Below are 12,817 nucleotides of genomic sequence, written 5' to 3'. Positions count from 1 at the left end.
AATGTTTCTGAGGTGATAAAAACATGATTGGACAAGCTTAGTGATATGTTGCTCAAAACATAAATTGCTATCAAACAGGATACCAAGATTTCTTGCAACAGGCTTGATAAGTTGTGACAGGTTACCAGTAGATAGCAGTATTTGTTTAGTGATGTGTTGTGATGTAGAAAATGTATCGACATCCAATTTTTTATGTCAGACAGGCAAGTCCTGCAGAGAACTCAGCATATTAAGGTCAGTGGGCCTGACAGGGAGGTACAACTGTGTGTCATCTGCATAACAATGAAAAGAAATCCCATGTCAACGGATGACATCACCCAAGAGAAGCATGTATAAGGAGAAGAGTATTGGTCCCAGAATTAAACCTTGAGGCACACCGTACTTGATATGGGAGACAGATGACATTAAGTTATTAATGCTGAAAAAGAATTTCCTATTGGACAGATAAGATGAGAACCAGTCTAGTGCAGTGCCAGATGTACCCACCCAGTGCCTCAGTCTATCTAAAAGAATGCCATGATCAATAGTGTCAAAGGCAGCACTTAAGTCTAGAAGCACAAGAATTGAGCACATGCCTGCGTCGGCATTCATTAAAAGGTCATTAGTGACTTTGAGAAGAGCTGTCTCAGTGCTGTGGTGCTGACAAAAGCCAGATTGGAACTTTTCAAAGGTATTATTTTTTTCCACAGCAGCAAGAAGCTGCTTAGATACAAGTTTTTCGAAAATCTTCGAAATAAAAGGCAGCTTGGAGATTGGGCGATAGTTATCCAGGAGGGTGGGATCAAGCCCAGGTTTTTTTTTAGGACTGGCTGGACACAAGCAGTTTTAAAGTAATCTGGGACACAGCCAGTAGACTGCGAGCTGTTAAGAATAATTTGTAAAAGGGGCGCAATACAATCCATAACTTCCAATAAAAACCTAGTTGGGATTTTGTCCAGAGGGCTGGAGGATACTCTCAAAAGAGGCGTGATGTCTGCGAGTTCAGGCAGAGTAACAGCAGAAAAATTGCTCAAAGAATCCCTGAGCAGGTGATCCACATCTAAAAAAGGCAGGGTTGGGGGTGATACCAGATCTTATTAACGCCACCTTACCAGCAAAGTGCAAAATAAACTTTTCACAATCAGCATACAACTGCAAACAACCTCCAGAAGGCAGGGGTGAAAATATCACAGTCTACCATTCGCAGAAGACTTCGACAGCAGAATTACAGAGGCTACACCAGAAGAGCAAAAAGTACAGAGATGAGCCAGAAAAGGTATGGAACAAAGTTTTATGGACAGTTGAGGCCAAGATATCCCTTTACCAAAGTGGTGGAAAGGCCAACGTGTGGAGAAAGAAAGGATCTGTACACGATCCAAAGCACACTAGCTCATCAGTGAAACATGGTGGAGGTAATGTCATGGCTTGGGCTTGCATGGCTGCTTCTGGAAGTGGCTCACTCATCTTTACTGATGATGTAACTCATGATGGTAGCAGCAGAATGAATTCAGAAGTCTAATGAAACATTTTGTCTGCCTATGTACAAAGAAACACATCAAAACTCATAGGCAGGCACTTCACCTTGCAGCAAGAAAACAACCCAAAGTATACTGCCAATGCAACCAAGGAATTCAACAGGGGGAAACAGTCAAAGGTTTTAGACTGACCAAATCCTGACTTAAATCCTATTGAGAAGAGGAGACTGATGGGAGACTGATGGGAGACTGATGAAAAAAAAACCAACCAAACAAACAAACAAATGCATATATGTAAATACCAGGAAATAAAAGCTGACATTCTGATCTCTTGTTTCATGTTCATGTTTTGATCTCAAATCCAAATGTCTTCAGTGTATAGTGAAAATAAAAAAACTTGACTTTGCTGTTCCCATACTTTTGGGGGGGCACTGTACCTAACTGAAAAATCCATAATTTATGAATATGCTTTTCATTTCAAAAGTTTAACAGCTGGACACAAGATGTCTCCTACTTCACTGAAAAGTCCAGAGTATGTGTGCTGGAAATGTAAGCTGCATACTGGACCATGTAACAGCCTTCTAGTGTCAAACTCTGCACATAACATCAGCAAGACACAGTTTTGACTGGAGGGGGACTTTAAGAATTCTAAAAAAATATCTACTAATGATAAATAAATACATAACAAACAGTCCAAAGGTAAGACAAAAATAATCCTGTTTCTAAGTCACCTCAAACATATCTTTGCGATTTCTGTATTGCAATTTCTTGTTATTTATCAGCCGACATGATAGTGATATTATCGGCTCATCTTAGCCAATGAGCTAAAATCACCCACACTGATGTATTAGTCTAGCTCTAACGATAAACTTTGACATTACTAAAATGTACATAGTAATACATTTGGCTGGATTACTCAGTTAGCTGGATAACTATTCAGCTAACGGGATAACTTACGTGGATAACTATCCAGATAACTAGCTGACTCCAGATTTGGGGAGTTACAGGTTTTGCTTGGCTTGATTATCCAGCTAATTTCATAAATCCTGCTTTGAAACAGAGACCCATGGTTGATTCTGTAAGGTTTTTCTTTTTAGTTTTGCTAATTATCTGCTGTGGTAAATAGGCTAGTCGAGCTTTTGCTGCATTTTTTAATAGATAACTTCTTTGTATTTATGTACAGCAATGTCAGCTTTGTTATAGAAGCAGATATGGATACTGGAGATGTCTAAAGCAACTGCAAATCCTCTGTACGATACATTTTGTGTGTGTGCATGTGTGTGAGAGATAGTCTGAACATCTGTGACATGAGTCAGATGCTGAGGGAGTCAGATGCATATGCTGTTGAGTGCATTCTCCTCTTCCATCTTCTATTCATTTTTTACCACACTTGCCAGCAAGGCTCAGCTGTTTGCTGTAATTATCTCTGTGTGAAGTGTGTGTGTATGTAAGTGCGTGTGTGACTGCATCAGATGTGATGCGATGCATTAGGCGTTTCTGATGCTTAGGTGTAAAAAATCCCATTAGAGTGAGCGGGACGGCAGATCGATAACTTACAGGATTCTAGAGCAGTGCTGTGTGTGTGTGTGTGTGTGTGTGTGTGTGAGTGTGGAAGTGCTTTAACACCTCTCAGAGGTGGATTAGTATGCGACAGCATGGAGACACTGTCAGAAAGGGTTAGTGTCAGAGCGAGGTAGAGGAAAGTGTAGAGGGAGACGGTTGGAAAGTAGGAAAGAGAAAGAGGAACAAATGGAAAGATGAAAAGCAAGGAGGATGAAAAGAGAGAAAGATGTGTCACTCCTGATGACAATGTGTTGTGTTTGTCCTTGGTGATTTTGGGTGGAGGGAGAGATGGAGAAAAAGAATAAAACAGGGTGATGTTAAAACACTAACGAGATAAACAGTATGTTTTTGAAAGGCACAGAGATGCAGTCCTGTTTAATCTGCTGAACTGCCTCACAAACTTAAACATCACGCACACCCACACAGGTGTTTTCACTTATGGCTGATTAGAGCTGCTGGTGGGCAGAGCTATGCTAGGAATCACATGAGGTCACCAAACTCCATTACCTAAAAAGAATGATAAAGGTAGAATTCTCACAGGAGACTGAGGGTACATGCCACACAGTCCTGAGAAGTGGTCTAAACAGATAAAACACAGAGTGTGTGTGTGAGTGGACGAAGGATGTGTAGCGGCTTAAAATAATCTACTTTAAGATAGTTTTATTATGTCATGGTGATATTTTTAAATAAATGATGCCAGTAAAAAAGATTTGACAGTTTTAGGGATCATTTCACAAGTGCAGACTGATAGGAAGGAAGGTGCTAAATGCAGAGGGCAGTGAGTTAGCTGTTGGATAAGAATGTCATTTTGAAGAGACAGACACAGAGAAGCACACAGCATGACTTATATGCCCTCTTATGTCTTATTTCAGCTCTGATAGTGCTCCTTAGAGTGAAATGATCAGTGAAACACTGAAAACATAAAACCCTAAAGCTAGATGGTAGTGTCACGCATCAGTGGTGCGACTTTGCAAAACACAGTTTCATATTGTTTTTAGCCACATAGGGCTGCAACCATATTTTTTTTTATTAGTATATGTTTTTGCAGTTAATTGATTAATTGTTTAGTTTATAGAATGTCAGAAAATAGTGAAAAATGCAAAACACGTCTTGTTTTGTCAGGCCAACAGTCCGAAATCCAATAATAATCCATTTACAATGATATAAAACAAAGGAAAGCAGCACACACATTGGAGAAGCTGGGGCCAGAGGACATTTGACATTTTTAGCTGCCAAATGACGTAAACAATTACTAGATTATCATATCATCCCAAGAATTTACAGTTACATGTCAGCTCCATTCGAGGAACTACTGGACCCATAAAATGAAAAGTTACTTAATATTAAAATAATTGATAAATCATCAGAAATAGTATTGGTATTATTCTAGTTGAAGTGCTTGTATATATAGCTTTGTGGGTGTGTTCAAACTCTGAATCTTGCTCAGACGAGTCCATATGTGCGCCTATGTGTGTCAGAGTGTGTGTGAGGTCAGTGTACGGCTGTTCCACTGCTTCCTCTTCGCATCTTGGAAGTCGTGGCAGGCCCGGCAGACGGAGGGATGGCTGGCCAGGCAGGGCGCCCGCCACAGATTAAGGTCATGGGAGTGAAAGGGTGGCACCAACAGCAGCACACAACCCCCACCCCCCCCACCCCGGGACACACCACTGCTCTGTAACATGCAATGTGCGTACATGTGTGTGAGTGTTTTCACACTGGAGATGATGAAACATCAACATGATCCTCAGTCTCAGCAGCTGGTAGCCACACACACACACAAATAACACATTCATAACCATCATGTTTTCCTGTCAGTCGCAATTAAAAAGACATAAATCTATATTCCTCTTCAATATTATAAATGCTACACTTAATGAAATCACTGGGAAACAGAATGACATGATTACACACACCAACACAGCTTCTCTCACTTTCACACACACACCCACACACACACACTCCAGTGGATAGGCGGTAGGGTGAACGCGTGGCAGATGCCCGACACATTGGTGTTCGTTCAGTCACTATAAAGAGCAGCTGCTCAGTCTTCACTGCCCTCTGGCACTGCGCACACACACACACACACACACACACACACACACACACACACACACACACACACACACACACACACAGTCACATGGATGCCCAGACACACATGCACTTGCTGTATAACACTAATGCTTGAAGGCATTCCATCTCTTACAGATTACAAGTGTGCCAACACAAAAACACACACACATAGACAGAGAGAGCGAGAGAGAGAGCGAGCGATAACAGCAGCACAAAAACCTGATCAGCCCTCACCCATATCAATCCGTGTCACTCCCTGATCGCTCTCAGTCACGCACACACTCGCCATAAATCCCTACATGTGGCTAAACCATTCCCCAGTCTCACACACACGCATGCACACGCGCGCAAACACACACACACACACGCAAGCTAACACACTTCCTGAAGTCTTAAAAGTGAGTGAATGATAAATCTCAGAGATGTTGGAGAGGAGAAACAAGGAGTGTAGACGGAAAATGGAAAAAAGAGGTGTAAAGGAAAGTAGAGGAAGAAACATTAAGGACAAGTTTGACGAACACCCTCTGTCTTCTTTTTGACTTGGCTACCACTTTCATAAATTAAGAAAATAATTTAAGTCACGTGTTAAGCAAAGATATCAGCCATCCTCAGGTTCCACCTTCACTGTAAATTAAATATTTTTGGTCAGACAAAACAAGCAATTAACTGCCGCTTAAATCCCGCTGTCCCTGCCGTTACAAACTCACGCTGTGGAGACAAACGTTGTTGAAGCACACAGAGCTTGGCTTAAAATTGGTGAACTTTCCAATGGTAATAAATTTTTCAAGCTAAATGATGTTCAGGACCTTAAGAATATTTGATATGAATACTATATGATTGAATGGTGCAGCCATAAAAAACATGTCTGGGGTTAGAATATTTCGCTCAGTGTAAACATGAAATAGCTTTAATGAAGTGCTGGAACAAGCCAATGCACAATATACATGATTGACAAGTCCATGTTGACAGCCTGTGTGGAATAACCTCCAACCTTAAAGCTTATTAGGGGGAAACAAATCGGATGGTACTGTGATAAAGACAGGTTCTTGGAACTTGTGATGACCATTTTTTCACTATTTTCAATAATGAAATCTTGAGATACCTGAAAACCCTCATTTACATTGTGACACCGAATACATGATGATATGAAAAGTGTGTGTAAACACAGAACAAAAATAAATCTCTCTGCTACCCACATCATTCATTGAAGTTATAAAAAATAAAATCTAGATTCTAACTATTAAAAATGTCACAAAAACTGTAAAGCTAAGATTCTTACACAATAATGCTCATCCTGTTACTGGCCTCTATCAAAAGCTGACTATATGTTTTTATCTGCACAGGTTTACCACTGTAGCCATCGCTCTTCAATGCTTTTATGTAAAACTGAGGGCTTTTGGACCATTAGGTAATATGGAAACTTTGCATTTAAAGCAAGACTTAAAGGGTCATGTCAGTGTTTTTGCATGTTTTAGCACCTTTCCTTCATATCAAATATAATTTACATTACTGTCAAATTTGTTAAGGTGAGATTCCTTGGCTGCATATATACAAATATATGGGGTCCATATTGATTTTTACCTGTGTTATCTAGTGACAGTTAGGACAGTTGTGGTGTGCCCCAGAAAGTTATGTGACAGCTTCTTCAGGAAAGCAAAGACCGCATTCTGCATGATTTGGCAATTAAAAGGTTACGTTAGGATCCACACTGCTCATCTGATTCAAAGAAATATACCATGGCAGGTGGACTGAAACACAACTCCCTTCACACCATGTTTGAGCAAACTACCATGATCAACTCGGATGCTGGATCTCTGTCTGGAATACACAACTCAAACCACCAGGAGATATTCCAGGAATTCCAGGACCAGCAGGTAAACCATATTTAAATGTGTCACTCGTGTTACTTTGCTTCCGTTTCTTTCAGATTTGCCAGCAGATAAGTTTTCTTCCGCTTTCTCTTCCTGATAACAGCTCAGTGGTTCCCTTTGCCTGATTGCTGGTGATGACAAAAACAAAAAGGAGCGGTGATGACTGTAGAGATCTGCCGTTATGTCCTGTCACCAACCAATGGGTCACCAAACACACCCTGAGGCGATCGACACGATGGGTGGGGGCAGAGTGGCAGCAAGGTGACAAAGGTGCCTATTGATAAAAATAAAATCAGGAGAGGAGGAATGGAGGGGTGGGGAGAGGGGGGCACGGGAAATGAGGGTATTTGTCTTTAAGGAAGAGATCGGATGGCCAGGCATCTTTCTGGCCAGCGTGATCACTGTTGTCAGTGTGGCCACTATAGCACAAAAATACAAGGGCCCTTTATGAGGCTGGGAGGTAATTGTGGGGTATAGGTTACTGGGGTATGTGTGTATTAGAAAAAGAAAGAGAGACAGAATACCACAGCACAGGTGCATAGTCTTTTAAATGGCTGCTCAAGTATGAAGGGGAGGAGAGAAGAGGGAGGGAAAGATGGCAGGCAAAGTTTGTGTCTGAGTGAGTGAGTGTGTGTGTGTGTGTGTTGGGGGGTGCAAACCCTCTATCCTCTTTATTCAGTCATTCATAGCCCTCTCTTTCATTCTCCCCTAGCCTCTGTGAGAACAATAATGCAGGGGAAAGCCCCTTCTCGCCTCAGGGTGGTGCTGATGGTAGTAAAGAGGTGGTGGGTCACTGGGACAAGGGGGCACTGTGTTGGTGATGCTAACAGGTGCGTGCATAGTAAGGGTGGGAGATATGATATTAAATCATGTTTTTTCTTTTTTGATTTTTACGGTGATGGTATTATATCATACTCCACTCAAAACATGATTCTACATCTTTTCACTCTATTGGCAATGTAAGGGGACATATCTTAAGAAAGAAAAAATGATTTTAAAAAACTGATGTTTACTGGCTCCAAATAGGAATGAAAATGAGGTATAGGCCTATGTGTGTTCTGGGAGGAGTAGCCTGCCCCATAATGTAGGTTCATTAGTAAATGTAATGTGATTCATTCTCAGAGTTAGACAAGGGGTAGGATTAGGCATCTCAACAGCATTTATTTGGCAGAAAACACAAAGTATATTATATACGTCATGTTACAATAGTCAGTGTACCACAGGGCATGTCTATCAAGGGCATTTACATACGGCAGCAACAGACACACATACCAGCGAGGTTCACAGAGCAACAACAACTAAATCGGCTGAGTTTATACTCAAGAGTATATAAAGAGAATAAAGAGTAAAGCAACATAAAAAATGTTACAGGTTCCAAGTTTAAAGTTTTAACACCTGAGCCTAATCCTAATCCTGAGTGAAACAGTCAAAACATCCTAATGTTTCTACACTATTGAGGACATTTGAAGAGATTTAAATTGGGGCAACTTAAAGTTATTTTCATTATAAATGAATATTGATTATTTTGCAATTAATCAATTCATAGCAGAGCTTTCCATACGCACTGGCTGCCAGCCAAACAGCCGTCATCGTACTGCCGTACTCATTTAAGTCCAGCCGGCCACTTTATCATTTTCATTTTTGATTCTAATAAAATTGTTTTGATTAACAAGCTGTGATTCGCTATGTGTGTACATTTTAAGACGACTAGCCTCCGCTTCGAAACAATGAGCGCACGATGATAGAGAAACGTGCCTATCTGTCCCCACATGCTCTATATGAGCGTGTGTGTGCGCGTGTGTGTGTGCGCTCAGCTGAGAGGTTGTTTCCTGCCGAGTAGAGAGCGGAGAGTCGTCTTCAGTGGAACAAATATTATCAGAAATAAAAAGGGAGAAGAGAGAAAGATAAAAATATATACATCGAGGCCACGTTTTACTACACTGAAATGCTATTGCGTGAGCACGAGATATAATTTGTTCCCACGTTCTGATTCATTTGTGGGCATAAGACACAACGTGTTCCAACCCTTTTGGTCCTCATTAGATGGGCTACTTCGGAAAACACCGGTGGCAGCAGCCTGCCAATCGCACAGTAAGCATTCAGAAGTCTGCTGAAAGCGCTGTATTTTCCACATACACCAGACAGACTTTATGGGCTTAATGAATGAACAAAAGAATGAATTATCTTTATTATTACAGCAGACCCGTCTCTAAGACGCATTGCAAACACACACTAAAACAGGCAATGTTGTCAAAGTAACAGGCCTAGGCCTTATGAGGAAAACCTAGGCTGTGCCTCAGCCTCACACTGCCATTTTACAGTTTAAAATGTCCTAGAACGCTTTGGTTATTTTTTTTATGCAACCTAATGCTAAATGCTCCAAATCATGTTTGAAAAATAAAATATGATGTAATGGAACTTCCTGCAGTAATACATTATATGATCAAGTCTATATGTTTTTCCACATCATACATTTTATCCATGGTTTCCATTTTTAGTTTTCTCCTGCTTTGTGTGTAACAAAGTCAGTGTTCATTCTTAAATCATACAGCCCACAGGTGTGGAGCCGTGATGTTGATAGGTTTCACTGCATTTGAGTGGGTCCCCAATAAAATTTGTACTTTTTGACAAATTGTAGTTTTAAACTCGTGTTATATGGTTATGATTACGGTTATTCGTTGTGTTGAAAATGTATCTGAAAATGAAACAAATAAAATCTGTAAATACACTGCAGACACACCGCAGCTGACAGAAAGAGGAGTCGTATTATACAGAGAAATATGAGCTTTTTCTGGGTGAATAAACATTAAAAAGGGAAGCTAAAGGGCAACGAGAATGCTGAGCTTTCAAGTTTCATCAGGAGTCAAACACCATCAAGCCCATCATGTTTAATTAGGAAAGTAGTTGAAAAACATGCACAAAAAGGGCAACTATTTACCGCATACTGCCGTTAGAAAGATAATCCATAAAGACAAACTGTATTTCCGTACTTACATACTTTCTGTGCTTCACATTTTGGATTTTGTCGCCCCAACCAGGCTCCGTTGGTTAGCTGCGCTATTTTAGTGGGAGAAGACTGTGGGAATGAGAGAAAAATTAAGATTTCTCACTAAAATATGTGCTGGTTGGTGGATCAGATACATTAATACCGACTCACTGACTCACAACACTGTGAATTCACCATCTATCGTGTGTGTGAGACGGTATCTGTCGTTACCAAAGCAACTACCGGTTTGCTGCTTCCTGTTTGGTGCTGAAGAGATTTGTATATGCGCAGACGGTAAGAAACAGGTTTTTTGACAGCAAGGTTTCTTTTGTTTATTTCTATGATTTCAACACAAATTTGTTGTTCCCAATGTGCATTAGCACTATCAGGAGAAAAACATGGTGCGTCAACAGTGAGTTTACTGCGTCCTTTTGGATTTTAACGGGCCAGAGATGCAGCTCAAGACAAACCATCTGTTCTTAGCAGACACCTCATAGCACCACGGAACCCCCAACCGAATGGCCAGACCACTACTCCTCCAAACTACAGACAGGTGAAGTTTGAAGGAAAAAGCTGAATAACTGTGTAGAAAAATAACGAATGCAGTTGCTTCCACACAGGGCACACAGGGCTCACCGAATGGTTTGATGAAAATTATGCAGATCATATGCTATGGACCTCACATTCACCAGATCTCAACCCTACTGAACACCAAAGGGAGATTTCTAGAGCAACATGGAAAACAATGCTCTCCACACCATCATAAAAACACACACACAAAAAAAGTGTTTTGAGAAGATGGTGGTTCGTGGTGGAACACAATCCCAGCACACACACACACACACACACACACACACACACACACACACACACACAGAGTCAGTGAAGGTAACTGAGCTGTGATAATGTGGGGTGGATGTGGCTAATGGCTGATAGCTGCTGATCCCACACTGATTAACTCAGTGTTTTACAGGATGCTGCTAATGGACTGACACACACAAGACTGAAGTCACAAGGGCAAACATACAGTATACACATACAAGTCTGCACACATGCAGGCCGACCAGACACAGATACACACCTCAGGGTTCAACTGAGTCGGCCAACACTGAGTTTTGGATTAAAATGTCTCAGTTTACATTAAAAATGATTCCTAAAACTCCCATTCACTGTTTTCCTGAGAATGATATATTGGTCTTACATCCCCAACACACACCCTCACACACATCCACCACACCAAAATCCAGTAGCTCTCTAAAGTGTCTTCAGCATGTTGTGATAAGCCAGCTCCATCTCGTCCTGCCTGCTCTGCTCTGCCGCCAGCTAACACACTATCACTGATTCACCGCCACAGATAAATCACACACACACACACACACACACACACACACACACACACGCATACAGATGGAGACAAACATTGAGGCAGAGACGTGGCGACAAAGACAGGGACGTACGTACACACACTGAAGATGACAACAACAAAAACAACAAAATGGCTGACACTACAGAAGGGGGTTTTGTTGTTATTTCCTGTTTTGGTGCAGGGTGGCTTTCTTTGCAGAGTCAAAACACAACTACAGTAGTGTGGAGGGGAACTGGGAGATTTATCAGTGTGGGCACGCGCACACACACACACACACACACACACACACAGGTAAGATTAAATACTCTTTCTTTCAGTCTTGCGGTGTTATCTCTCTTTAAGGTCTATCTCCTTTCCTTTCTTTCTTGATATGACCTGCTGGGCCACAAAATGCCACTGTGTAGTCTAGCTGGGACTGAAGCCGCCTCTACACACACAGAGACACACACATACACACACCCCACAGCCAGGCTTGGGTGCAGATAGGGGGTATTGATAACAGCTACACATTGATCCTGTATATTGCGGCCGGTGGAAAATGAGACAGTAGCGTTGGTGCTAGGCTCCTCTGTCCCCTCCATAGAGACAGATATGCTGAGTCAAGAAGCCATGACTGGAAGCACTGTACAACATACAGTGTGTGTGTTTTTGTGTGTGTCCCATGCAGATGGCGTCCCATCACCTCGGGGAAGGCAGAGATAAGCAGAGTGTATGGGCTGAGATAAGATGCGAGCAGACACTGGGGAGACTGACTGACTGTTAGTGAGTCACTGTAGGGAAAACTGCAGCTTTATGGCCTCACTGGGCCTGAGGACTCTGAAGGAAGGACTTTTATTCTAATGGAAATGGCTTGAAAACACAAGTCGGTCACAGGCTTTTATGTCACAAAATGTATACATTACACACAGGGTCAGAAATGTCACATGCAATTTATCACATGTGAAACAACATTTTACATGTGATAAATTCACAAAAATGCAAGCGTGGTCTTCAGACATTTCACATGTGATAGATTTGCATGAAATTTGGCACATGTGGTTCTCAGGTATTTCCCATGTGAAATGTGAAAAATCACATGCGAAAACATTTCTTTCATGTTAATTCACATGTCCACTTTCATAAGGTACAAAAATTTCACATAAAACATCACATGCGAAACAGCACTTATTATGTGACAAAGTCATATTTAGGCACATTTGAAACATGAAATGCGTGACGTACGTAAAGTATAGTTTGACATCTTTTTTAAATTTCACGTCACACAGCATTTCATGTGACAAATTCGCATAGGTATATTAGATATTTCACAAGCACATACAAGCACATTTCAAACACAGACTATAATATTTCACATGTGAAAATATGCATTTCACATGTGCTTTTTTGTAACGGAAGATTAAAATGTACAATCAGACTGATTTACGGTGAGGGTGACAAATGGTGTGATACAGTATGTATAGCCCAAAACTGTGGCAATTACTAAACGCTGGATTTGGTCAGTTTT

The 12,817-nt window shown here is 41.2% G+C and overlaps 1 protein-coding gene across 7 annotated transcripts in view; it reads right to left on the bottom strand.

The window, feature by feature from the left end:
• Positions 1–12,817, bottom strand: part of bcas3 (BCAS3 microtubule associated cell migration factor) — a 380,835-nt gene that overhangs the window by 221,469 nt on the left and 146,549 nt on the right. Inside the window, exon 24 of one of the 7 annotated variants that reach the window (XM_044202930.1) lies at positions 6,908–7,089. The exons of 5 other annotated variants lie outside the window; for them this stretch is intronic. In XM_044202930.1, coding sequence (XP_044058865.1) covers positions 6,923–7,089 — 167 coding nt within the window. In that variant the 3' untranslated portion in view covers positions 6,908–6,922. Of the gene's footprint in view, positions 1–6,907; positions 7,090–10,008; positions 10,038–12,817 lie in introns of those variants that run through there. One more of the 7 variants, XM_044202931.1, reaches the window with a different exon arrangement.

Source organism: Siniperca chuatsi, linkage group LG7, assembly GCF_020085105.1.
Source record: "Siniperca chuatsi isolate FFG_IHB_CAS linkage group LG7, ASM2008510v1, whole genome shotgun sequence".
Taxonomy (NCBI): domain Eukaryota; kingdom Metazoa; phylum Chordata; class Actinopteri; order Centrarchiformes; family Sinipercidae; genus Siniperca; species Siniperca chuatsi.
The sequence above is the reverse complement of the archived record's forward strand: the minus strand, read 5'-3'. Positions and strand labels throughout refer to the sequence as shown.